At 44.4% G+C, this 27,499-nt stretch overlaps 1 protein-coding gene across 4 annotated transcripts in view; it reads left to right on the top strand.

The window, feature by feature from the left end:
• LOC116943683 (gamma-aminobutyric acid receptor subunit alpha-5-like) overlaps window positions 1-22,852 on the top strand; it is a 152,852-nt gene extending 130,000 nt beyond the window's left edge. For all 4 annotated transcript variants that reach the window (XM_032956752.2, XM_032956750.2, XM_032956751.2 and 1 more), the window contains one exon: window positions 1,269-22,852. In XM_032956752.2, the coding sequence (XP_032812643.1) occupies window positions 1,269-1,607 (339 nt within the window). In that variant the 3' untranslated portion in view covers window positions 1,608-22,852. The remainder of the gene's footprint in view (window positions 1-1,268) is intronic.
• Window positions 22,853-27,499: the final 4,647 nt, after the last annotated feature.

Genomic DNA, 27,499 nt, shown 5'->3' with positions numbered 1-27,499 from the left:
TAGAATGCTGCGGGTAACACCCACTTCTCAGAGCTCACATCAAAGGGCCCCCCGATGTGGGCTCACATCAAAGGGTCCCCCGGTGCAAGCTCACAAAGGGCTCACATCAAAGGGCCACTCGATGTGAGCCACACCAAAGGGTCCCCCGGTGCGAGCTCACATCAAAGTAAAGTAGGTGTTGGTGAGGCAGTGCTTAACCAAAACCGGTACATCGGGGTCAAGTCCATGTTGGACTAAATCTTCGATTATTGTGATGGTATCAGGTACTGGGACCTTGGTGAACAGAGAGACCACATCAAAGCTGACGAGTATATCATCAGGAGACAGTACAATGTCCTTAACCATAGAGACCAATTGGGTTGAGTTGAGTACTGCTGAGCTGGTCTTGCCAGTGAAGGGAAGCTGACGATATACTCGTCAGTATATAATCTAAGGTCGTCTCTGAACTGTGCTCCTGACACAGATATTCTGCGTTGACTTTTCCACCTGAAGACGGAAGCTTGTGTTGCCTCCGAAACGTCGTGATTTAATTGTTTTATTTTGTTTTATTTTATCTACATGACTTTACCGAATAAAACCAAAGAGTATTATTATTTTATTGTTTCCCTTCTATGTGACTTTACCGAAAGAACCAAGAATATGAATCCCTGCAGTTACGAAAGCTTTAAATCAAAATTAACAACTGTTCTCTACAGGCTCAATGCACGACCATTTTTATTCTTGTAAGCTGCACTATCCCAAACCCTCCGTTTATTTATTATTGGGGTTTTTTTCCCGACAAGAGCCCGATAAAGAGCGTGAACCGTAATAAGGGGGCAGAAGCCCCGAACTCGGTGCCCATGGGATAAGGGAAGATGAGAAAAGCGGGCTCGCTGCCCTGCTCACGTAGAGACTGTGTGGAAACAGAGGGCAACCCCTCTATTTTTCAGAATCAGAACATGTATTTATCCTGGAGGAATCCGATGAGCTATGAAGCTCTTTTTCACAGATGTCCAGTCGGGGCAGGTAAGAACGTTAAACAGTACAAAAACAGGGTAGTTGTGCAAAGTACAAGCAAGGTAAACAAATCACCCAAACACATACAAATGAACCTAAACCACCCCCATCCTACCAGGCAAAGCCATTAAAACTTTCCTTCTTGGCAGTACACCCTACACCACCGTTAGCGTCTACACTTGTTGGACCGCTCACCGCAATCGTTGCTGAATCTCTCGTTTTGCCATTTCTGCTGCCGCTGCTGCTGTTGTCATTTGTCATGTTTGTGGCAGAAAAAAGAGCAATCTAGCATGGCGCAGAAAACCAACAACACATATACTGTGAGCCCGTCCAGCTTCCCGCAAGGAGTCGCCCGGGACAGCGGCGTTCCCACGGTGACCCGCAGCGCGACCGCGGGCCCTCGGTCTGCCACAGCCGCCTCTGGCCCAGCCGAGCCGAAGCCTGCCGAGCCGAAACCCGCGGAGCCCAAGAAGACATACAACAGCGTGAGCAAGGTGGACAAGCTGTCCCGCATCCTCTTCCCCTTGCTCTTCGCCTCCTTCAACCTGGTCTATTGGGCCACCTACCTCAACAAGGTGCCCAAGACGAAAGGGGTGATCTTTCAAAACTGAGGGCAGGCTTGCCTGCCGTAGACCTGCATTGCTAAAAGGCACGGCTCGACCGCGTAGCAGGCGGCGAGGTGAGTGGTGAGGCGGTGCGTCGGCACTCACCTCCTCCCCATTCGCTACAGCCCAGAGCCAGTGGGGGGGGGGGGAGGGGGGTGGGAGTCCCCCTCTTAACTGTGAAATTAAACTAACAGGTTTTTTGTTTGTTGTTAAGGCACTCGTGTTGTTTTGTAAGGAAGTTCGGCTGGCTTCACATTTGCTCATCTCACCATGGGGCTGGAATTTCGTAGGAAATACACGTGCTTCTTTTTTACACGCAGCGTTGTTCCATTTCTTCCAGTGGAACAAGTTGACGATTGCCAGTTGTAGGCCCTGGAAGATCTTTACAATTGGACGAACTGAGGTTTAATGGACTTGACAACAATGTCAAGGACACCACCTGAGGCAAAACCTACGAGAGTAGGTGAAGTTTACGTGGGATCTCATTTCAGAAAGAATATTTATCAAGGTGATTACTATAATTTTACATATTTGGTATGTATTTTCTTTAATGGCTTCGTGGTATAACCCTCTGTAGGCTCGAATGAGCTACGGTTCCTTTCTCACGCCTCCTGCTGTATGCGAGGCAACACATCTGTTTGTGCTGGGGGCATCGTAGCAAGCAGGGTTGCTGTGGGACACACTCTTCGACTTAATAAAATGGTTTAATGACACTGCTGGACGAGAAAATATGTAGGAAACTAAGTTTATGCAAATATCAACGTGTAACATAAAATGTCGCACAACTCTTTCCGGAAAAAAAACAATCAATTGCATTCAACAAAGTGGCACTATTTAACTTCAGCTTTTGACGGGGTCCAGAATCGCCCGACATTTGTTTGATTCCTGCAGCCACTTGTGTCAGAATTTTTTTTTTAAAAAGAGTTGCGTTTTTCACACTTTATTACTTAAAACCGGCTCTGCACATCATCCCATTACATTGCTCACAGCCACAGGAGCCTTTGCAAGTTCGAGGAGGGGATTTTTTGTTGTTGTTTGATGACAGGCAAGCTTTAAGCCAACTTTTGCTCTCACGTTGAACTTCCAGTTCGATAATGAATTGGCTTTCAAGTGGATTCCCTTGTAGCACCACTGGAGATGTAGTTTGACTCTCGTGTGCACGGAGCTTGCTTGGGGTTGGAATACTCATGGATGGCACTGTTTAGGTCCGCATAGAAGACCATCGGCGGACACGTTAACCCTTGCTATACATATACAGAACTAGCTAATGTATTTAAAAATATTGGGGTCACACTGAATCTCTTCACTTTTATGCTGTTCCACCATGAACTTGAGTTCTGGTACAAAGGGGTTAGGGTGAGGGATACTCGATCGAGACAACTGGAATCAGGGCAATAATGTGGAATTTAATGAATACTGATGAGTTACAAATACCGCTCCTCGCCATTTGTGTACCACTCACAAGCGACAAAGGTAACGATCCAAAAGCATGAACCAAACACTTTTCTTTTAGACATTTTAAAAGCACTTACTGCAGCTAAAAACTATTGTATTTAATGTAGAATAGTCATTATATCTATACATATATAGGCATTTGTTGAATGTATTTGTGTATAACGAATTAAAATTTTGAGAATGAGATAATAAAATTCGTTTATGTACAAACTAAACTTACAGAACTTTATTTTTAATAGTCACCCATAGTAATATCATCAGAAATAAGTGGCTAATGTGTAATAATTACATGGTGATGGATATGTTTTTTTACTATCTTGTTCTCAAAATGTTTTTACCGCCCGTCATACTCTATATGCAGTATACACATACAAAACAGGTACACGCTGACATACATATTCACATACACACAAGCATGCAGGTGTACTGCACACCTGCATATATGTAATTTGTCTAAATGGAACATTGTTATATACGAGGTTCAATTAAAGTACTGTCATGCTTTGCCAATAATGGGCTTATTTAAAATGTTTCTGCAATAAACTGGCTTCGATGTGTGAGCAGCTGCTCAGTGGGGTGTAGAGGTTCATGAATATGGGCAAATTTTTGGTAGGAAAGTGACCAAATAAATCTATGGAATGGCTTTTTTTTAAGTACGCTTGGTACGACTCCAAAATTGACGTTAAACGACCTTAGCACTTTGCAATGCTTCCATGTTCCTATGGAATTCTTTATTAGGATGTATGTTGAATTGATTTCAGTTCTTCATTGGAATGCATTCATTTTCACGGGGCTACCCTGTAAGATGTTCTTCTCGGCAAATGTTTGTTGTATTTATGAAGGTCAGCCATAGATCTCTGGTTTCTGTAATGCCATAGGCGCAATTCGCTAAGGGCTTTTGGCCATTACCCGGCGTACATTAACTGTTGGATCAACATTGTTACCGACCAATGGTTATAACCACATGCCAGCGTTGACCCAACATTGCTGACGTTTACTGGGTATTCTCCACTCTAGCAGTTACATTTTTTTCATGAAGATTTGGTTATTTCACTATGCATCAGATGGGTAGTTATTCCGACCATGTCTCAGTCTGCGTGGAGAACTGGCCAGAGTGGCTCTGATAGTGGCAGAGCTGGCGTGCGACCAGGTAGTGGCGAGGCCATGCTCTGATCCCCCGGAATGCCGGATTGCCTGGAAAGACAAGCTCGCCAAATCCGGGATGGTTTGGGGGTCGATTTATCCCTTACTCATCATCATCATCCATCCTCAGTTAATAGAAATGAGGCGCAACATAACGTAATCATCTTGTGGGAAAGAGGAGGTTGCACAGGGAGGGACACGAGCAGGCCAAAGGAGACCATTTCTTGAAGAAGTCACGTCAGGTGACGCTGTTATTCTGACTTGTTCCATTCTGAGGTTGTGATACAGTTTCAAATGAAACGTCGTACCTGTTTCAAATGTTTTTGTGAGTATTGTTCTTCAGCTCACCAGTGAGCTGAAACAATGATATTTGGCACGTTGAATACTCGTACACTGCACAACAGTTTCATTTGTGTGGCTGTCGGGTCGGTGGAGGGTCCTGCGACGTGAATCTTTTCAGATCTTTTACGCAATGGCCTAAACCTATGGCAATTATGAATCACGCCCCATGTGTTAATCGAACGGCTGAGCGAGGCAGGCGTTGGCATCGAGTACCAGCACACGTGACGTTGATTATGACGATGGTCCGGCGCTGCCTCTGCAACAGCTGCAGGGTCAGGCAGAAGAGACTGATGGTGACACGCACCATGGCTTTAGGAGCCATTGCCGGTGACAGCTTCTTTCTTAAAACTTCAACTTCAGTGTGTGTGTATATGAATGGAGCACAAGTGGGGAGCGGTGGTGTAGCAGTTAGCGTGTTGCGCTATGAACCCGACAACCAGAGTTAAATTCCTGCTTGTGGCCAACACCAGTGACGATTATTTGAACTGGTCATTGGGCATCCCCTAGGTCAACATTCTCAAATGAGTACCTGGTGCAGTGTGTAAAAATCGCCACTGGGGAGACAAAAGCCGTCGGGCATGGTGCTGGCCACCCACCCCCTCGTATACTGTCCCGGCCTTCAGAGGTGCTCGCTAACAGCACTTGCCCCAATAGTCTCTTAAGGCTATACGGGGGATTTTTTTGTATTTGTTTGGAGCATAAATGCTTCTTATTTGGGCTCTTCAAACCCCCCTCCGCCCCCCTTCCCCAAACCGCATTGGCCAGCATTGTGAGAGTACGGTCGAATAACCCCCGATGCGTGCGTGGCTCGAGGACGCCTCCGTCCAGCAGTGCATCGGCACAGCTGCACGTGATATACTCGGCGACAATGAAAAACCTCCATCCACAATTATTATTGCCTCACGTTTCTGCAATCGTCTGCCGCAGCCACGGGAAGGGCCGCCGATGTGTGGGGCTGGCCCACAGAGTGTAGAGCGTAGAGCACGGATTGCCCTCCGGTGGCCCATCGCATCGCCGACTGATTCCGCTCTCTGCCACCTGGCTCGATACATTCGTGGAACCATTCACACTTTTTGAAGAATCGTTCTGTAAAAGCACACATACACACACACACCTGCCCGTGGTGGTCATGTGTATATTTCTCTGGGTCCTCCGATTTTTGCCCTCCACATTGAGAAACATGTTTCGATTATTTGGCTGCTGCTATAAATGCCCACATATCATCATAAGCCAAGTCGATGTGCTATCATGTATGACCAAATTGCCTCTGAAAAATATACCAGCTCAATGGGCTTCACCTAGTAATATAATAGTAGTGACTTGCTTGGGAGTAATGAGTGGCCCTGTCACCAGGGCAATGTGAAATACCCTCCACTGTCTCACGACTGAACAGTCCAAGAATTTGCATCCGTATTCGGGCTGCAGGAACCAATTTGTACCGCAATCTGGAACTAGCCTTTGTGTGTTGAACGTCATTGCAGTAAATTGCAGTATGTCTAGACCTAGATTGGCTGAGAAATGTCTTTGTTTAAGATAGTGACGACCCTAGCACCGCCCCCTTTGTTCACTGGGACCATGGGGATACATCCAAATATTATGAAATGACAATACAATTTTCTAATGAAACACATAATACATCTCGTTGACATAGTAAAGTGTTTACACGTTTGCTGTCATGCTCACTAATCGGATTCTGGCAGACATCCATTTTAATTGTAAATGTTCTCACAACGCTTTCATGCGGCAATGGTTTCATAGCGTGCCATGCTGATCGAGGTAGCGCACGTGCACACACACACACAGATCTCAACTTGAGGAGGGCACTGCCCACTTCCATCTCGCGAGGGTGGAGAGTTTAGAAAGAGCACCCTTGCCACTCAGACCATTGGCATGAGGTCGACTTTGCACATCATCATTGCCCCATAAATTTGGTCGCGAATCACCGAAGAGTAAAAACCCTGTCCTTGTCTAACAGAGGTGTCTCCGAAGTTGTCCTTCATCAAAAGGCCATGAATCTCACCGGGCCGTCACCTGGTTAAACACGAACTAGATTCATAATAGAGGGGGGGGGGGGCGGTTGTTGGATTGCGTAAATATAAATGTGTCGTTAAACACGCCACCATCCAACACAGCCAATGAGTAAGCTTTGTCACGTAAAAAAAAACCATGACAAGTAGTTTCTAGTTCAGCACACTGGTGTGTTGGAAAGTAAACCCACAACATTTACATGTTGAGCGAGTCACAAATTGGCATGTTTTGTTCATGTGACAAACCTTACTAATTAGCTGTGTTGGGTGGTGGTGGGTTTAACGGCACATTTGTATATACGCGATCTAACCCAAAAACCCCTATGTTATGGATAATATTGGTCGCGAAAGCCTACGTGTTAATCTGACTAAATAGATTGGGTACGTAATTGGCAACCCAAGTTCAACAAGTACAGTAACCCACATCCACCCATCGCCATTGGTTATCTCTGACGTTGCTTTCGGTAACACACTTAAAGTAAAACAAAGTGCAGAACTATATATTGTCTTGTAAGATGGGAATTCTGTTGGTAAGTTAGGATATGCACTGTACATAATGATGATGATAATGTGGCCCTAGACCCTAGCGGACAGGTTTAAACCCTGCTGGTACTGCTGTTGTTGCTTTCCCTTCCCCGTTAGCATCGAGTGAAGCAATATCCGTGTGTGTGTGTGAGATAGAGACAAAGGGCTTCTGCAACTGAGCAGCATCATTCCGTGTATTCGCTTTTAGATGCTTTGCTGCACCAGGGTGTAAAAGAAGTACATTGTTGGCATAAGGAGAGTCTCTATTTTTTATTGCCGAGTGCTGTAAACTGGTACGGGAGATATACTAGTAGCATGTCCAGATGGCAGCATGTTTCTGCGCACTATCCAGACCTGGCCGAGCTTCGTGTGTGGACACCCTATTTTGTTTTGTCGTGAAATAAAAATAGGCTAGCTGATATTGCAAATCTTGTAACACTGTATTGCAATAAAATAATCTAGAGAGAAAACAAGTATCACGTTTTTTTACGTTAAATACGTGTACAGTAGTATGAGTAAATCTTGACTTAAAGCTTTCGTTACTGCAGGAATTCATATTTTTGGGTCTTTTGGTAAAGTCACGTAGATAGGTTCAAAGAATATAATAAAAAATAACAAAAAACTACGACGTTTCGATCGCAACAAAAGCAGTTGTCTTCAGGAAAAGGGGGGTTAGCTTCCAAGGGACATTGTTCATAAGGGTTTGAAATGGGCAGAGCCCAAATGTCAGCAGCCAATGATAATATAAGTGTTCGGCAGTGAGCCAGCGGTGGTTCGTTTTCCACCAATCAAAGGGCTGCCAGGTGAAAATTAGCATAGTAAAGAGAGATTAGCATACTCTGGTTCTTTCGGTAAAGCCACGTAGGTATAAAATAATATAAATCGTGACGTTTCGGGCGCAACACAAGCATCCGTCAGCAGGTGGGAAAGCATGATCTGCTGCTGAAACGTCGTGATTTATTTTATACCTACGTGACTTTACCGAAAGAACCAAAGAGTATGGATTCCTGCAGTCACGAAAGCTTCAAATCAAGAGAGATTGGCATGTTAATGGCAGATCCCAGAGCCGCAACCAAGGGGTCGGCGCGCGAAGTGACTGTGAAAGCACAAGTTTGAAATGGGCGTAAAGCACAACTAACATCGGAAGGTGGCAGGATGGGAACATCGTTCATGAAGCCATCCATATATATAGACACAGACACAATTTCAACCGAGAAGATGGGTACAAACTGAGCAATCATTGGAAGGACGTTATCAACCAATTTGTCATAATTGGCGATGATGTTCCCATCCTACCACCTTCCGATGTTAGTTGTGTTTTACGCCCCCTTTTAAAACTTGCACTTTCACAATCACTTGGTGCGCCGACCCCTTGGTTGCGGCTCTGATCCCCCATTAACATGCTAATCTCTCTTTAACATGCTAATTTTCACCTGGCAGCCCTTTGGTGGAAAACGACCCACCGCCGGGCTCGCTGCAGAACACTTACATTGTCATTGGCTGCTGACATTTGGGCTACGCCCATTTCAGCCCTTATAAACAGTGTCTCTTGGAAGCTAACCCCCCCTTTTCCTGAAGACGACCGCTTGTGTTGCGATCGAATTGTCGTAGTTTTCTGATATTTTTTTATAATTGTCTTTGAACCTATCGACATGACTTTACCGAAAGACCCAAGAATAGTAGTAGAAGTAGTTTTGTAAAAAAAAATGAGATAGCAGCATATCATCTTCCCACACTACTACTAACTATGCTTTTCATGTCTTGCCAGACCGCGGTTTATCTGTCAGTTCTTAGACACGGAAGAAGAGGGGTAAGCCATGGGGCTGGGGAGGGAGGCACCGCCAGAGGCAGCAGCGAGGCAATGCAGTGGTGGGGTTGTGGATAGTTCCTTCCCACCTGCTGCTTGTGATGGCACCTGCTTGAGTGAGAGGGTCGCAGGTAGGCCCACCAAGGGGTGGCCTCACCTGAGCCCATCTCTCCGCAAACGGCAAGATGACAGAGTGCGGTGTGCCTACGCCACTGTACATTGTTTTATCTTTGCTTTAAAGGCTGCAATATGAGGAGGCCATTTATGTTGCTGGAGATCCCGCTGTCAGATTTCATTATAACATTATACACTACAAGTGCAGTGGTGTATTCACACAGACACATTTAGCCTTTCTCCTGGATGCTCCTCACACTAACACAACGCACCCTTGCTCTGAACTCCCTCTCTGCTAGCCTGTCACTCTTCTTTCACACCTCCACCCTCGTCCTTGCCCCCAGCGGGGGATCAGCCAACACTGCTGGGGAGGGCGAGGTTACGGGCTTCTTCTCCCCGGCTCTTGTCCTCTTCATTACTTCCGCTCCAACCAACTACCCCGTGTTGCTCCGCACACACCCTTATATCCCCCTCCTCATTAAGGGTCCTCGGTTACCCCCCATTAAGCGCCTCAGCGGCACCTCCTGCACGTGCTCTCTCTATCTTATCATCTCCAACCTCTCTGGCGTCTACCCCGTGTTCCCACGCTCGCACCTGCCTGTCCCCAAATGCACCCCTTTAATTACTGCTTCTCCCCCTAATTGCTGCCACCTCTCTGGCGTCTACCCTGTGTTCCCACGCTTACACCCGCTCGTCCTCAAATGTACCCACTGTTTGCAAACCCCGTGCGTTACGCCACTACACAAGTACAGACACCCAGATATGCTATTAAACGCAGTTAGTCTCAGTCGGCTTCAGCTCATTTTAAAATAAATTTATGCTAGACCAGCAGGAAAATGTGAACATACTGTGTGTGGTTATTGCACTGCTTAGTTGTGATGTAACTTTTTATCGTGATGTTTTTTTTGTCGTCGAGTTTGTCATGTTATTCGTGTACACATGCAACATATATTGTTTATCATCTTTTAACTGCTGTATTATTAATTGAACTTGAGATTTTGCATGCCTTCTAAAGCTTGAAATAACTAATTTTTATAATTGTGTGAAACAATGCTGCTGCTGCTGATGAGCGGTGTTGATTAAGTCATGAGTGTATGAAGTTGTCCGAATGTGGCATCTCATCTTAGGAATGCATTAAGGTAATTTTAAGCCACATTTATGGTGTCTTAGGTCGTCACTTTCAGTCCCGGTAATCACCCCCTGATAACAAAAGGTCTCCTGTAGTTAAGTTCATGTCCGATCTCACTAAAATATTGTTTTCAGATAGAGGACATTATTGCCCATAGCAAGAGTCAATGGCATTCTGTTGGTAACCATACGTAACTCACATTATCGAAATTGCTCGTTGAATGTATAATGTATACATGCATTCAGAATATGTATAAGTATACCTTATATGGTATCTCCAATTATATATAATACACCTGTAATTATTCATAATTTAGGATCCTTACACTTGTGATATATGCATCACAAGTTCATGCTACGATGATGCTAGTGAAAAAGATTAGACAAACAAAATGTTACATAGCGAATGAGACAGACAATACCAACCAGATGGTACAAACCGGACAAGTAAGAACTGATTCATCTTCTTTGGTTCTTTCGGTAAAGTCACGTAGAATGAGAATAAAATAATAAATTGATAAAATAAAATAACACAATATTCTCACGACGTTTCGGCCACAACACAAGCGGCCTTCATCAGGTGAAGGGACGAGACTGTCTGATGAAGGCCGCTTGTGTTGTGGCCGAAACGTCGTGAGAATATTATTGTTATTTTATTTTATCAATTTATTATTTTATTCTCATTCTACGTGACTTTACCGAAAGAACCAAAGAAGATGAATCATTGCAGTCACAAAAGCTTTAAATCGAAATTTAAGAACTGATTCTTAAATGAAATAAAAGCTTGAAATGTCAATTCATTGAATCGTGGGGGGAAGACTGGTACGTGCATAGAAAAAGAATGGATACATAATAATTACGTAACTTGCGTCAGCGTGAACAGGTGTGTCTCACTTAACCAGAGACACGTTCCACGAAAAATTGCTCGTTAAGTGAAAACGCATTAAACGATCGTCGTTTTCCCATTGACTCCCCACGTTAAAGCCGAGTTACGTTTCAGCACACCCCCCCCCCCTCCCCCAAAAATAAATAAATTATCCACTCTTGAAGAACATTTTTTAACGGAAATATAGTACAAATTCTGATTTTAAATCAAAATGAAAAACCATCAAATGTAACGCTTGCCACGCACAAAGAACAACCGTGCTTACTGGTGCCTGTACTCGGCGTCTGGAATAGCCAGAAACGTTGGGGATAAATCGGTCTCCATTCAACATACAGTCCGTTCTCCTGTAACGTGTGTTTTCATGACGCGAATGGGATATAACGCGATTAATGCATTAGGGAACACAGTTTTCGAATAGCGCGGGTTTGATTTGGATCCAACGCGATTGAGTGAATGGAAACTACGTCACGCGAGTATGAATAAGCGGTTGTTCGGCTGCCTTGGCGTAGCATCGGAGGAGGCGGGATGCGACTGGATGCTTCTAGATGCTATTCACGTGCCTCAGTCTTTGTTCATCCTGCATACGCATCTCACGAGTTATCGTGGACTGTGCTTTGCCATTTATTACATATTATTTATGATAACGCAATGTTTCCATTATGCGGTCTTCAGGAACGCAATTACTACTGCGGTATAGGATAAGACTGCAGCACGTTATAGCGAATTCCCGTAGAAAGAACGCTTGTTAAGCGAGGCATGCCGTGTCAGTAAACGTTGTTGAGAGCGTGGAGAATGGGCCCTGGTGCTCGTGCAATAAATATTCTTCCCTGCCTATTTTCCTGACGGGAGCGTTGGGTAGTAGTGTGTCTGCCTTTCTCGAGCACGTCTGGTCAACATAGAAGAGTAGATCGGATTTGCGCCCGGCAGAGTACGCTCCCGTTGGAGGCCCCTTCTGTCAGCCTTGGCACAGGTGTTAAAGTGGCCAATTGTGGCGGCGCCCTTTCACAACTGCATATCAGAAGAGGAGGATTGAGCTGCTGCATTAAAACTCCCTCTACAAGTCGTACGAGCTGGATGGAGGGGTGGGAGTAGGGGGGGATTCTGAGATACTGCAAATAATTAAATAATTAATAGCTGCATTTGCATATGTATTTGCATGTAATTGACACCTAAGCTCATTAAAACGTAGTAACAATTAGTTAAATATTTACAATGTAATGTTTGTAATGTGATGGCACTCAACTCACTGCTGTAACGTTTTTATCCACGTTACGCCCACTTGTGAAGCTGAGGAGAGGGAGGTTGAGATTCTCCGGAAATGGAAGGCTGGGGAGATTCCCTTAAGGAGCTTGAATACTTTATTTTATTTGTAAAATAAGTGCTAAAGTAGCAGATAACAATAAGAGTGCATGAGCAGAACACGTGGAAGAGCACGGATTCACCGATTTCCGTACAACAGAGAAGTATACAGCTTTAGCTTTGACGTGTGCCCTATCCCTATACTGCACGCAGTCTCAGTATTGCACAAAGAGCATTTCAGTAGGAGCATTGTTCATTTATTTCGAGTTGCCTTCCGGCTTTGAAGAAGTTTTTGTCCTCGACCATTTTAAATGGGCGCAACAGCAGCAATCGGGGCATGAACTTCAGATTCATGATGACAACAAAAGTTGGAGACCAGTTGATGCAGCCAACATCATGTGGGTCTCGAGGTTGATTTGGCTGATGGGCGAGCACGATGTAAAAAATAAAATCAGCTGTCATCGCAATTTGTGGTTACAGTTCATTAAATAATCCATAAACTACCAAAAATATTACCAGGCAAGGCTGTATAACTTTTTCAGAAGCGACCTGGCCACAAAATGATAGCTCAAGAGGTGGCTTTATGACGTGGAAATTTATTGCAGCCAAATACTCTGAACAGAAATTCTGAAATATCTAAATAAATATCGATATCCTAGAGATCATAATCCCAATCCCGTTATTAGAAGACCATAAAAAAATAATTATCATTTGTCATCCGTTATCGGCCAGATTCCTACGTGAAGGAGTTGGTGTTTGAGTGGTTTTCCACTCAACATAATTTGTCATGGTATTTCAGTTTCATTCTACGATACAATGTCACTTGTCTTTGCATCCTCAGAGGGCACAGACAAATTCCAGCTCACTGCTCTTCTCGTGTGCAATTGTGCAAGGGCACCATCATATCTTCAGCAGGCAATGGTTGCCATCTAGCAGCAAAAACTGGAAAGTATATGATGTACATGAGTACCAGAGTCCTACCCCATTCACTGTGCAACTTTGATCAAAATTTACAGACAAAAGTGAAATATTATTAAGTCTTCATACAAAAAACTTGTAATGTATACAGCACTTATCTCTAAATTTCACGTACATATGGTCAAGATGTGCTGTTCAGAAAATCTATTAACTGTCGTAAATATGCGAGATCTAATCCCTAGTAAACTCAGTCCATCATCGCTCAAGGGTTGGTTAAATGAGTACCACTTTGTGCCAAAGTCAACAATGGTGGTGCTATGGAGTGGATTGGCCCGCTGGATTGGAATTTATAAATTTCGACGTCCTATTGATGGAGACAAGCGCTACCCAACGCATATGGGGGGCACTTTGGCTTCCACAGCAGCCCCAGTGTGATAGTGGCGTGAGATGTGCATCTCACTGTCCACATGCACGGGATGTTTGTAGAGCAAAACGGACTACGTGAGATGTTAGTCGCACTTTTAGTCCATGACATTGGAACAGAAAACCCGCAGGTGTCGCCGAGTCTCGTGATACCTATGAGTCTGCGAGGAGATTAGAACAGTGATTACAGGAATTGGGTCACAGAGATTGATTGAGACTATATAATGCGTATCAAAATTGGTTGCCTTGAGGGTCCTCCTCTCTTTCCTCCTTTAACTGTCACCGTTTCCTCTTTCCTCCACTCACCACAGCACTTCGCTGATGAACTACAGTAATGTGAGCTACTCAGGTCATAACTTCTGAGCCGAGTACAATCAAAACCACGCACGGCACATTGTGCTATGGTATTTCTGTTCAAATAATCGGATCGCTGGGGTTGAGACCAACAACTCCCCTTATCACGTGGAGTTCCATTTCACAAAGCACCAACCCACCCACTATAACTACGATAATGGATTTAATTTAAAAAGTTAACGTTGCAATTATGTGTTTTCCTTTATCTGTGAGCATGGTTCTATTTAACATTGACAGGATAGTTGTATAGCCCAGATTATGAGAATTAACAAAGCATCAGACGGTGCCAAGTTCCACCAATACATGCACATTTATGGATTTCATGACAGTTATCATTAACATTCCAGGCCATTTGAAATAATAATTTTCCTGTAAAGTTTATCTGAAAAATGGCTCAGAATTTGTATGTTGTTTTGCTCAACGAGCTGTGCTGCAGATGCTAAGATGCTGGGCATGGTTATATTGCATTATTGGTTAACTGGAAAAGTGTTGGTAATTAAATAAGACAGATTGTGAGCCTATATCTGATGGTAGGCAAATAAACAGAATGCACCGTTGTCTGCTGGCATGCGCTGTTATTGTCAATCGTTGTGGAAGCAAGAGTGGAAATATACGATGTACAGAATGAAACATTTAGCTGAATTCAATGCACATTAGTATGCATATCGTGCATACGCTTTTCATTATCTTGTAGCCATTTTGTGCCATCTACTTTTACCTTGTTAATCTACTGATATTGATCATCGTACATATTAAACAATTACATTGCCCATGTACATTTGTATAAAAAAATATTAATATTAAGAGTGCAAAAGCACCAGAATGGAAGTCTCTTTTTCACTCTTTATTTACAACAACAAAATACTGAGCAGCTGATTACAAAATCAGTATGAGCACAGTGTCACGTTTGTGTGTGTTCGTTTTTTGGTCCAATTCAGCGAGATTTCTCTTAATTTCAAAAGGGGCTAAACTTGCCACATTTTTCCCCCACTACCTTTACAGCAGTGGTTCTTAACCTTAACTGCAACCTTGCACTCCATTCATTCTTAATCGTTAAAACAGTATAATGTCAATACATCCATAGGTTTTGATGAAACAAAGTAGTTGCACGTATGTGTCCATGCTAAATTTGTGTTTTTGATTATTTATCTTCTAAAAAAATCTGGCCATGTCTCGCATACCCAGAAAGGGCATCTCGCACCCGCAGGGGGGTCCATGCACCACAGGTTAAGAAGAACCACTGCTGTAGAAACATGCTCCTATCACTCCGTGAAACATTCGATCAGGCATCTTATTAGCTGGTGATTTTCACTTCGCGAAAAGTGTAAGTTAGCCTAGACGGGGCAGGTGTGGCAAGAGAGAGCACCCACGTGCGTGCACTGCCGTGGACATCGTTTGCTACGTGTACAAGTACTTAATTTAATTAGTGTACAAATACTTAATTCTATTATTGTTTTGGACGCTTTACTTTCAACTCATACCTACCCAAAATCTAGCGTAACTAATGAGTAAATGCGTGTTCTCATCTGTGGGCACTGGCGATTGCTGTATTGTAGGGCATAAGTGATTTCCGTTTAAAATGCAGATTATAATTGCTAGTCCATATTCACGTAATGTAACCCGTTTCATGTCATCACATACGTATACCACCTATTTGTTTGTATTTTTTCCAAAACCGTATCCAAATTGTGCCATTGGCATCATAGGAGACAAAGAACCCAACCTCCGGTTATAAAACGGTCCATGGAAGTATAAATCACAAAACTAGTTCCGAGATCCTTTGAGTGACCTTATATCCAGACTAGGTACAGAATTTCCCCTTTCCTCCATCTCACTGCAGAGTAATGTATGTTACACAAGTCAAAAAGAACATGTTTAATTCTCAAAGCTGGAATATTACCCATGTGAAATTACGAATTTAAACTGAATGTTTTTGCAGTATAGTCTTTTGCGACTGGGCTGATACCATCGACTCTCCGCGCTTGAGAAGCTGGTTTAATTACGAGCAGCTTGCCCAAATGTGAATCCGTGGCCTCCGTGGAGGCAGATCAGTGCTCTGACCTCCGAGTTATGCCCACGGCCCCCACTACAGACACAGGATTAAAAAGTCACGATTCGGTCAGGTCCCCACCACATCTGTGAGATCATAATCCCAGAGATCATAATCCCATTCTATATTAGTCACCACCGTACGCAGGTGATGCACTGAGATTTTAGCGTTGGTTCATGTGCCTGGTGAACATTATGTAGTCAATCGTCTCCGGCGAAATTTAGTAGTACACATGTATTGCACATAGGTGTATACCATTCCCTCCTCGGTGTTGTTCTTCCAAAGTTAGAGGGTGAACAAAAGGGCTAATACCATTTATGTGAAGAGTACTAATTCAGAGACACTAGTAGGAGGCACTCTCTCTTGTTTATTCCAGCCTTCACAGCTATAGGAGATAACTAAATACCGGGTCAGGACAGCCAACATGCTTCCAGACCCACAACTTGAAGAGGTGGAAACCACGACGACGACAACAGCGCGACAAGTTCCACTCCAGATGGCAGCAGCACTGACTGCGAGTCAGAGCTCGCCTTTTATCCTCCCCAGCGTGGCCAGACTCCCCTCTGGGCCCCGCACCCCTTTGGATCCCCCAGAAGGCTCCGTGCCTCGCCCACAAGTCCAACTGGTAGAACGGGGTGCTACCCCCAATCCCATTGTCTACCAATCTCCCAGCGCCACGCGCTCCAGTGACTCATTCAATGTCACTACATATGTATGAGGCTCTGAGTTCAAATTCCAGGTGCCCATCTGAGAGAATAGCAGTTTCTCAAGTGTATCGAGTTTAATGGTCTCAGTCTGGTCACCAGACTACAAAAATGACATAGTTACAGTCTTCATTTGGCTTAGAAATTCATTTAAGCCAATTTTAGGACACACAGCGAATCATCTCTGATCGTGCAGTGCAGTGTCGTGGGTTATCTTCGTTGTAATGGCACTTGCTTACCCAGCCAAGCTTCACTGAGTCCCATCTCCCCTTCAGGAGAGTCCTGTTAAGTTTCCACGGTAGGGGGCGACAATTGATATGCATTTACCAAGAAATAAACGTGTCACTTTAACTGAGACTACGACGCTGGGCACACAATGGGCCTAACCCTTCTTTGAATGACGTCACGGGATCTTTAACGTCCAGTGTGCGAAGCAGACGGGGCGTGGTGTTGTTGTGGTTTCATACCACCCGCAGCAGTGACCAGAGAAGCCTCCCGGAGATAGAATCGCAGAACCATCTACAACAAGCGACGCACATGCTACCACTGGGCAATGTGCTATACCACTGGGGCAATTCCACTTCCCTGCGTTAAAGAGAAACTCGTGGAATGTCCCGTTCCAACCACGCTGGAAGGGGATGTTCGCGGATTTTCTTTCGTATCCCGTTTGTTGGAATCTCCCGGTGTGGTTTTTGCCGGCCCCCCCCCCCATGTTGTTGCTGTACAAAAATTAAACAAAAGATAGGCTCACGAAGCACACTGGGCACAGACCTATGATGTCACGTTTAGGTGCTCTGAAACCACCATATGACCGCTCTCTCACGGAGGTGTAGGAAACACAAAGCCAGTCTGGGTTTGGCGCAAACTCTTACACATGGAAACAGTAACATCTCGAGACCAGCAAGCAGAGTGGGCTGATTGTGTCGGGGTTTGGGGAGGGAGGCCTGGGGTGGGGGTCTAGACCCCTCCCACACTCAACATGGGTTGGCCCCACTGGCAAAATTGAAATATTTGTATTTCCACCCAAGCTACATTTGTAATATGTGACGTTGTACCCGCAAACCTGTCTCCATAGTTTCTAGATAAGCGCTTATCGTTTTCCTTTCTATAATGCCAGATTGTGTCTGATATTAATAGCATTCATGAAACTGATGTTTTTTTTTTATCCAGTCCCCCTGTGGCCCTGCTTTACAAGTGTCCAGGCTGCAGGGGGTGGGGTGGCTGCCAGCCCAGTGCTCTCTCCTCTCCAGTCATGACCTTCCAATAACGGCACCACGGTGAACTCACCGCTGTGTTTTATCGCTGAGTCTACTCTCAGCTGAATGGGTATTTTAGCGCCTGAAATGTCCCACGTAGAACACTCATCTGAACGGATTGCACAGGCCAGCTTTACGATTTGTCAAAATGTCTTGCAGACGTAAAAGGGGGGGGGGGTGGGGGGGGGGGGACTGTCATCGCTCTTCCAAACCCTCTTCCGAAATCCGGGCGCCGCGGTGGTGAGATGTTATTTCCCTCACCTGGTGCGCATGGGGGCTTTGGTTCGATTCCGAACCTGACAACCTGTATATTTGGATGATGAAAAAAAATAGCCATTACCCTTTCCGGCAATTAAACAGGTGTTGACATGTTCATACACCAACATGTATTACCGGAAATGGCAAAGCCTATTCTTATTTTTTCATCAATTTCATACTGGCAAAAAGGTCCCATAGATATGTATATTTGGAGTTTGCATGTCTCTCTCCCTATAGTCGCATGGAGTTTTCTCCGGGTCCTCCGGTTTTTCCGTCCACATTTAGAAACACGCTTTTAGAGTATTTCGCTGCTATACATTTCCACATGATAAGAGAATTAGCTAAGATATCATATGTGGCCAGGTCGCTTCTGAAAAAGAGCTATATAGCTCAGTGGGCCTTACATGGTAAAATAAAAACTAGTTTTACGTTAGTGGCATATGCTGAACAAAAAACATCCACGTCTTTCGTTGTCATCACTCGGGATTATCAAATAGTCCATTCGTTATTTCCAAATTTGTGTTAAAATAATTCCATTTGGGGGATATGTATGTTGTCCTGCAGATAAACAATTTGCATTAGTTTTGGTGTGAGCACACGTCACTTAATCTTGAAAATGGGTTGGTGGATCGCATCGACATGGAGCCATGAAGTGGACGACACACGCCCACACCTGCAAGGCAACCACGGTACTTGAAGTGGGCGATAGTGTCGCCACAATGCAGTGTAGTCTTCTTGTCTGTCTACGTTAGTTGCAATGCCATTATTCAATAGGGCTCGGCATCTGATGTTTGGCCAATTGCTTCTTTGCTTGCATACTTTGTTGTCATCTGGGAGGGAAACACGAGCGCTTGGAGAAAAGCAGTGATATAGATGCGAGGATCACAGTCACGCTTTGCACAGACAGGACAGTGCTGTTGTAGTGTCTATTACAGGCACCTCCTTATCTGCAGATAGGGGCCCTGCAACGGCTTCATCTTGGGTTGCCACCTGCCCAGGTTTAAGAGACAGTCTAAGAATCGGCATTATTGTTCGGGTGGCAAGAATTGATATATACCAAAGGTCTGTTGCAAGTCTTGTATTATTTTTTTTACGGAAGACGGCACAGTTTTGAGAGTGGACCTAGGCTGACTGAGAAATATATCTGGGTTTGGTTTACAGTAGAAAATGTGGCGACCCTGATTTGCATGCCGTTTGAGTGTCGACCCCTTCGTACGTGTCGATACCTTCCACACATTCTCTCGTCCTCCCACACAAAAAAATCAATGGCCATTGGTTCAATATGGTGAGCAGGAACCTCTTGAAAAGGAGTCTTAAAACTCAGCGATTCACTCTTATATAAAGAAAGCAAAGTCACGAATGTTTTATGGGCTCAATACTATTTGGATAGGTTTTAGGTGCTCATGATGAACGGATTTTCTTGGTCAGCCCAAAACCTAACAGTTACTGAACATACAAAGGCACACAACAAAGACGTTCACTGCATCTCGCATGTTCAGATGCGCTTCTGCGGCCGTCTGGAATGCTTTTCATTCCGACATTAGGAAGCTGCTAGAGCTATGAACTTTTAAATTTAGATTGAAAACGAATTTCTTTAAAACTGCTTTTTGTGTTGAGTTGTCCCTTTCCCGCACCTCCGATTATCAAGGTTGGCGACATACGGTGCGACAAGAGGTTCAACATACATACATAGGGCTCAAAATAGTTAGCTAAGAAATGTATACTTGTGGGGTTAGACATGATAGCCACGCGAACATGAAGAGCTTCATGTGTACGTTGTAATGAATCGACAGCTGAGAGCGCAAGGCACGCGAATGGTCTTCACAATCAACTTCCCGCAATGCACTGCTCTGACTCTCTCTCGCGCCACCTACGCGTTCAGTGTGGGAGCTGTGTTTCCAAGCATGGTGCTCCCCGTTCCTGAAGTGATTCATGAGGTGGGGGGGGATCGATGCAAGAAAAGGTAACATCATTACAGCATTCAATTTAGCAAATTCCATGAATATAATTCAATCTACACCCTAACGGGGGGTAGTTGCTTAATGCTATTTTTTGTATGTCTTATTGGCTCATACTTATTACTTACATTTTTGATTCGCTTTAAAATTACAAGAGTGTTGTTTGTGGATTTTACGGTCATTTCGAGTGTTTTATTTAATTTTGCCACTTGAAACATTGTTCTGGCTTTATTGTCGTCGTGCCTGGCGATGCAAATTTACAGGACAATTTATTTTTTTTAGCTTGTGAATTTTTTTCTTATCATGTTCTTGCACTGCGCTTACGTGTTAGTGAATTGGCACCTGTTTCCGAATAAAAGGGAATTTATTTATTTGTTTCGTCCAAATTATGGATTCGGTGGGAAATGAGATTCAGAATCAAACATTACAAGGAATAGGTGGTTGTTGAAATGCGGCCTCTCTAGGTTCACAATTATAATGATATCTTCATGCTGATGGCTTTTATGATCATATAAACGTAATACAATGTATGCAGCTGCCATATGATGTACGACTCATCTGTTTCATGTATAACATCTTATGCAAGGCTACTTGTAAAATACAATATTGTAATTTTAGCACTCATGCGTCAATGTTAAATCTTCTTGCCATGGTGTAACATACTTCAGAGTAGAGCCGTGTTAACTGTTGAGCATATATCTTTTTTGGCAAGAATTATTTGGAATTATTTTTTTTAGCTTCAATTTACACTTACAAGATGGTAGAAACACTACTTTAACACGGCGAGAAAATACATGCAAGTATTAGTTCTAGAAAAATAACAGACTATGACAATGGGGAAACATTATTTCACGTAACTTACCACAGTACTTTAAACTGACAGCATATACAGTGAGCGAAAAAGGTATTTGATCCCCTGCTGATTTTGTACGTTTGCCCACTGACGAAGAAATGATCAGTCTATAATTTTAGTGGTAGGTTTATTTGAACAGTGAGAGACAGAATAACAAAACAAATCCAGAAAAACGCATGTCAAAAATGTTATAAATTTAGTTGCATTTAATGAGGGAAATAAGTATTTGACCCCTCTGCAAAACATGACTTAGTACTTGGTGGCAAAACCCTTGTTGGCAATCACAGATGTCAGACGTTTCTTGTAGTTGGCCACCAGGTTTGCACACATCTCAGGAGGGATTTTGTCCCACTCCTCTTTGCAGATCTTCTCCACGTCATTAAGGTTTCGAGGCCGACGTTTGGCAACTCGAACCTTCAGCTCCCTCCACAGATTTTCTATGGGATTAAGGTCTGGAGACTGGCTAGGCCACGCCAGGACCGTAATGTGCTTCTTCTTGAGCCACTCCTTTGTTGCCTTGGCCGTGTGTTTTGGGTCATTGTCATGCTGGAATACCCATCCACGACCCATTTTCAATGCTCTGGCTGAGGGAAGGTTCTCACTCAAGATTTGACGGTACATGGCCCCGCCCATCGTCCCTTTGATGCGGTGAAGTTGTCCTGTCCCCTTAGCACAAAAACACCCCCAAAGCATAATGTTTCCACCTCCATGTTTGACGGTGGGGATGGTGTTCTTGGGGTCATAGGCAGCATTCCTCCTCCTCCAAACACAGCGAGTTGAGTTGATGCCCAAGAGCTCCATTTTGGTCTCATCTGACCACAACACTTTCACCCAGTTTGTCCTCCGAATCATTCAGATGTTCATTGGCAAACTTCAGACGGGCATGTATATGTGCTTTCTTGAGCAGGGGGACCTTGCAGGCGCTGCAGGATTTCAGTCCTTCACGGCATAGTGTTACCAATTGTTTTCTTTGTGACTATGGTCCCAGCTGCCTTGAGATCATTGACAAGATCATCCCGTGTAGTTCTGGGCTGATTCCTCACCGTTCTCATGATCATTGCAACTCCACGAGGTGAGATCTTGCATGGAGCCCCAGGCCGAGGGAGATTGACAGTTCTCTTGTGTTTCTTCCATTTGCGAATAATCGCACCAACTGTTGTCACCTTCTGACCAAGGTGCTTGGCAATGGTCTTGCAGCCCATTCCAGCCTTGTGTAGGTCTACAATCTTGTCCCTGACATCCATGGAGAGCTCTTTGGTCTTGGTCATGGTGGAGAGTTTGGAATCTGATTGATTGCTTCTGTGGACAGGTATCTTTTATACAGGTAACAACCTTAGATTATGAGCACTCCCTTTAAGAGTGTGCTCCTAATCTCAGCTCGTTACCTGTATAAAAGACACCTGGGAGCCAGAAATCTTTCTGATTGAGAGGGGGTCAAATACTTATTTCCCTCATTAAAATGCAAATCAATTTCTAACATTTTTGACATGCGTTTTTCTGGATTTTGTTGTTGTTATTCTCTCTCACTGTTCAAATAAACCTTCCATTAAAATTATAGACTGATCATTTCTTTGTTAGTGGGCAAACATACAAAATCAGCAGGGGATCAAATAATTTTTTCCCTCACTGTACATGATAGGCAGAACCGAGTGGGCTCCGTATTGGATGCAAAGAGTTTGAGACAATATATGACGTCATAGCATTTGCTTGTAACTTTAATTATGGAGTATTAATAAATGTTGGTATTTAAATCGCTCTCATGTTTGCTCTTTTTTGACACATGTGAAACAATGGAGTATCCTCCACAATTATTGACATCCCTCAAAAGTGATACTCATTTGATCAACCTGAGTTTTGATGGAATTATATTACTTGTGTAATTTTAACCCAACCAGACTAAGTGCAGCATTCACAAGAGATCCAGACACATGGCATGCATTGCCTTGTTGCTGTGAGTTGTTGCTTCAACACAGATGGGACCCATACAACCCTGCATGACGTGAGGGGTTTACGGGCGGTGACGAGGCCCAGCAGCAGCGCGTTCACCTCTTGTTGAAGCTCACAGTTTAGAATGCGACAGGCTGCCCTGGTTAATGCTACGGGTATATTAACCGTGGAATAATGTGCCGCTTGCTACACAGTGGACGTTAAGATCCTGTGACATCGTTCAAATGGAGTAGGCCATCGTGTTTCGGTATCATGGTCCAAATTTGGAAAAATTTGAAAATTTTCCCGCAAATTACTCAATTGGGATTATATGCAGAAACATTTCCCACCTCCTGTGAAACAACTGCATACTACGTCCGTGAAACAATGCACCTTCGTGATAGCCTTGCGCTATAAGAATGGTCCATATACTAAATGTACTGAATTGTTATAGCGCCATTGTGGCGATATGTTAACTACCTCGCCTGGTATGCAGGAGGTCGTGGGTTCGATCCCCATCCTGACACCCGTACATTTGGAGTTTGCATGTTCTCCCTGTTGATTTTCTCCAGGTCCTCCGGTTTTTCCCTCCACCTTTGGAAACATGCGTTTATAGTATTTGGCTGCTATAAATGGCAATAATGTAAGTCACTTCATTGAGCCATCATTTGTGCTTCTGAAAAAGAGATACATAGCTCAGTGGGCCTTACTTGGTGAAATAAAAGGTATCGTATAGTTATGATAAGGAGTGTAAAATGTCCATTGAAAACAATTATATGTTAGGGACGTAGAGAAGTGTGGTAACTCGAGAGTGGTATGTTTATCCATAAACCCATAGAAGCTGTTTGCCAAAGAAATAAACAATTCTGAATATGAACAAATAACTTGAATTGTGCTCATCAGCGTAGAGAAGAGATCGTCATGATCAGACATGTACTGTTGGACAGTGAACACAGGGCAAGTGTGTAAACGGAAGTGCCGCACTGCGCAGTGGCATGCAGGAGGCGAGCGGTACCGCTATGTTTAACGATTCAGGCACGGGGTAACCATTTTGATGAGATCGAGGGAAAAAGGAGCAGGAAAATGTTTTGCGACATGACTAGCCACGGGCAGAGGTCTGGGAATTCTGCCTTCTTCAGTTAAGGGTGAACCACCCAGGAGACGAGAGGCTTTGGGACCACAGTGCGACCAGGGATTTGCAGCAGGGACCTCTTGCCAAGTCCGTCCGTGGAAAACGTCCTGTGAGGAGTGCAACCAAGGCTGCAGAGGTCACCAGGAATAGAGTGGGCTACACTCACACATCACATCCACGTGTAGTGGGTTTAATTCAGGCGCACACTGGACTTTGGAGGCAACACTATTTATTAGCTAAACACAATGGTTAACTCTTAACATTAACAAGATAACGACATAGGGTGGTAACCACCGTTCCTAACTTAGCTAACACATGGGGATACATTACTGGACCGGAGATTGAGGATCATGGATGGTGGCTTCATCCTAGAGTTGACCCAGCAGAACAGCACAGAACAGCCCAACTCTCCGTTCACACCCCGCTTATAACCACTCCCGCGTGGCCGGCTCTGCCCCAGGCCACGCCCCCTTCCTGATCTTTCGGAAAGGCCCGAACCCCAACCACGTGACTCCCCTGGGGCCCCTGGCCCCCCTTTATCTGGTCAAGTGCCTGTTGGGTTCACGCAGAGTGTCACGGCCCAACACGACCCCCGTGACACCTGCCTACAGCCCCCATACCAAGCCAATACAGTAGTGTCGTTCTACTGCACTACATCACCCCCCTTCCCCATGTAACACACAGCCATCCCAGCTGTAATGCAATCGTGAAAATATTTAAAGGTGTGCCTCCGAACAAGCAACGTTAATAAATAACTGACGGCCGATTATAAATACCGCGAGAAACATGTACACATACCGAGATGGGGGGAAGAGAAGAACGTATGGAATGAGGGGAACCAACAACAACACATGTACATCAAGAAGAACTGGTCAACCCGCTTACCCCTCAGCACAGCCCACCCATGTGAAAATTACGCACGCACCGACATATGAATGTGACTGTTTGAACAACGGTGTAGGCAATTAACAAGGTGTGAGAGTCATGTATAGCAGCCAGTCTTCAAATGAGTTCCCGTGGCCGAGTCCCCAGGGGAGGCGAGCATGCTCTCCCCGGAGGTCCTGGAGGAACTTGAAAAAGGCCCCAAACAGCATGGCCCCTCCCCAGGAGTTGAGCAACAGGAAGAGCAGGAGTGACAGACAGGCGCTCCGCTCCTCCCCTCAAGTCCACATCTGGTCAGCACAACCGGTGACTCCAAGGGTGGCAGGTGCTGGAATCCTGTGACGAGAAGAAGAAACCCAAGCTTCCGGAGGCACAGCACCACAAACGCGCCTCAGCTCATCGGACACCCGGCTCCAGGGTAGTGGAGATTATTGTATTCCGCCCGGTAGGAGAAAATAAAAAAAACACATTCCGATGCGTTGGATGCACAACCAACACCGGTAATCGAACCGAAATCACACACCAACACCACATAGATGGCAAGGTCTCACACTGCCCTGCTACCGTTTCACCCCTCAGGTTGCAATAGGGCAAAGACTGAAATGTCTAAAAACCCACCTACACACACACCACTTAACATTCCGGACGTCTTTCTACATCCCGGGTCGAGAAGTTGTACTTCAGGGTCGACCCATGCACTGCTTCAAGGAATTCATATTCTTGGTTCTTTCGGTAAAGTCACGTAGAAGGGAAACAATAAAATAATAAAAATATAAAACAATAAAATTATCACGACGATTCAACTGCAACACAAGCAACCATCATCAGGTGTGAAAACCATAGCAAAAAAAATTGAAAAAAGTGTCGGTTATTTTTAACGTTAGCACCACGGAGAGCGATTTTACAGTTTGTTCAGATGGACGAGTCTATCTATGTTCGGAAAAGACGAGAGGGGAGACGAAAATAATGGATGCGGTCTGAAAGCCACCGTAAGCGTGAACAATCAATTAAGACCCGAAATGGTTTATCAAATCCTTCCAATGATTGCCAAGCCAGAATCCATCTTCTCGGTTGAAATTGTCTCTGTTTGTATATGTGGATAGCCTCATGAACGAATCTCTCATGGTAGCCAGATGGCTTACAAATAACCTCTGTCTTGGAAAAGTCAATGTCATGTGAGCCTACTGAATAATAACAATGATCTGCCACGGCCGTGTTTAAGGTCTGTTTTGTGATCATGAATGTGGTCCGAGACATGGCGTTTGGTTTCTCCAATGTAACTACTACCACAGTGGCAACTTAGTTTGTAGACACCAGGGTACTGTATGTCCGGAATCACATCTTTTACAGACGGAACCAGATCACGGATTTTATGTAATGTGTTGAAACGGACCTGGATCTTGTGTTCATTCAAGATTTGAGATCTTTTTTGTGATCACTGCAATGTAGGGTAAAGTGATGGTTTTGAAAGGCTCCTCAAAAGGGTCCTTCTTCATGGTTGGAGTGATAGCTTTGCGGATTATGTAGTCGGAGTAACCATTAGCCTTAGGAGCTTGGTGTACGTGCTGGAGTTCACTGGCTATGTGTTCCTGGTCAGATATGCATTTGGCTCTATGGTGCAGAGTCTTGATGAGGGAATTATTCTGGGATGGATGGTGGTGGGAATCCGGTTATAGGTAAGCATCCGTATGGGTAGCTTTCCTGTAGACAGAGTGGCTCATTGAACCATCAGGTCTCTTTTTTATTAGGACATCCAAAAAAGGTAGCTTGCCATCTTTTTTGACTTCCATGGTAAATCTGATGGCTGGGTGTATGGAAGTGATGTGGTCAAAGAATTGGTCTAGAGCAGACCGGCCATGTGGCCAGATGACAAGTGTCATCCACGTACCTCTTTCATAAGGTTGGGCGTAGAGTGGCAGTCTGGATAGCGTCAGTCTCAAATTTCTCTATGAAAATGTTGGCTACAACCGGAGATAGGGGGGAGCCCATTGGGGTGCCCTCAGTTTGTTTGTAGAAAGTTCCATTCCAAGTGAAGCATGTATTGGTTAAGCAGTGGGGGTACCTCAATGTTTAGTCCTTGATGAACCAAGTCTTCAATGATTGCAATGGTGTCAGGTACAGGAACTTTGGTAAATAAGGAAACTACGTAAAAAGTGACAAGCCGGTCGTCTGGGGACAGGGAAATACCCTTGATTGTTGATACCAGGCGAGTAGAATTTTGTACCGCAGAGGTGGTTTCTCCAGTGAAAGGCCGCAGGATTTCAGACAGAAAACGAGCCAGTTTGTAGGTGGGGGAGTTGATAGTAGAGACGATGGGACGAAGGGGTGTATCTACTTCATGTATTTTTGGTAAGCCGTATAATCTTGGTGGCCTGGCAGCAGAAGGTTTCAACGAAAACTGTTTGGTTTGATCAATTAATGCGGTTGAATCAGAAATGATTTTGTTGGTTTGTATCAC

The sequence above is a fragment of the Petromyzon marinus genome, chromosome 18 (genome assembly GCF_048934315.1).
Source record: "Petromyzon marinus isolate PM22_M1 ecotype Great Lakes invasive population chromosome 18, UKy_Petmar_22M1.pri1.0, whole genome shotgun sequence".
In the NCBI taxonomy this organism is placed as follows: Eukaryota; Metazoa; Chordata; class Hyperoartia; order Petromyzontiformes; family Petromyzontidae; genus Petromyzon; species Petromyzon marinus.
This window is presented reverse-complemented; position numbering and strand designations above follow the sequence as displayed.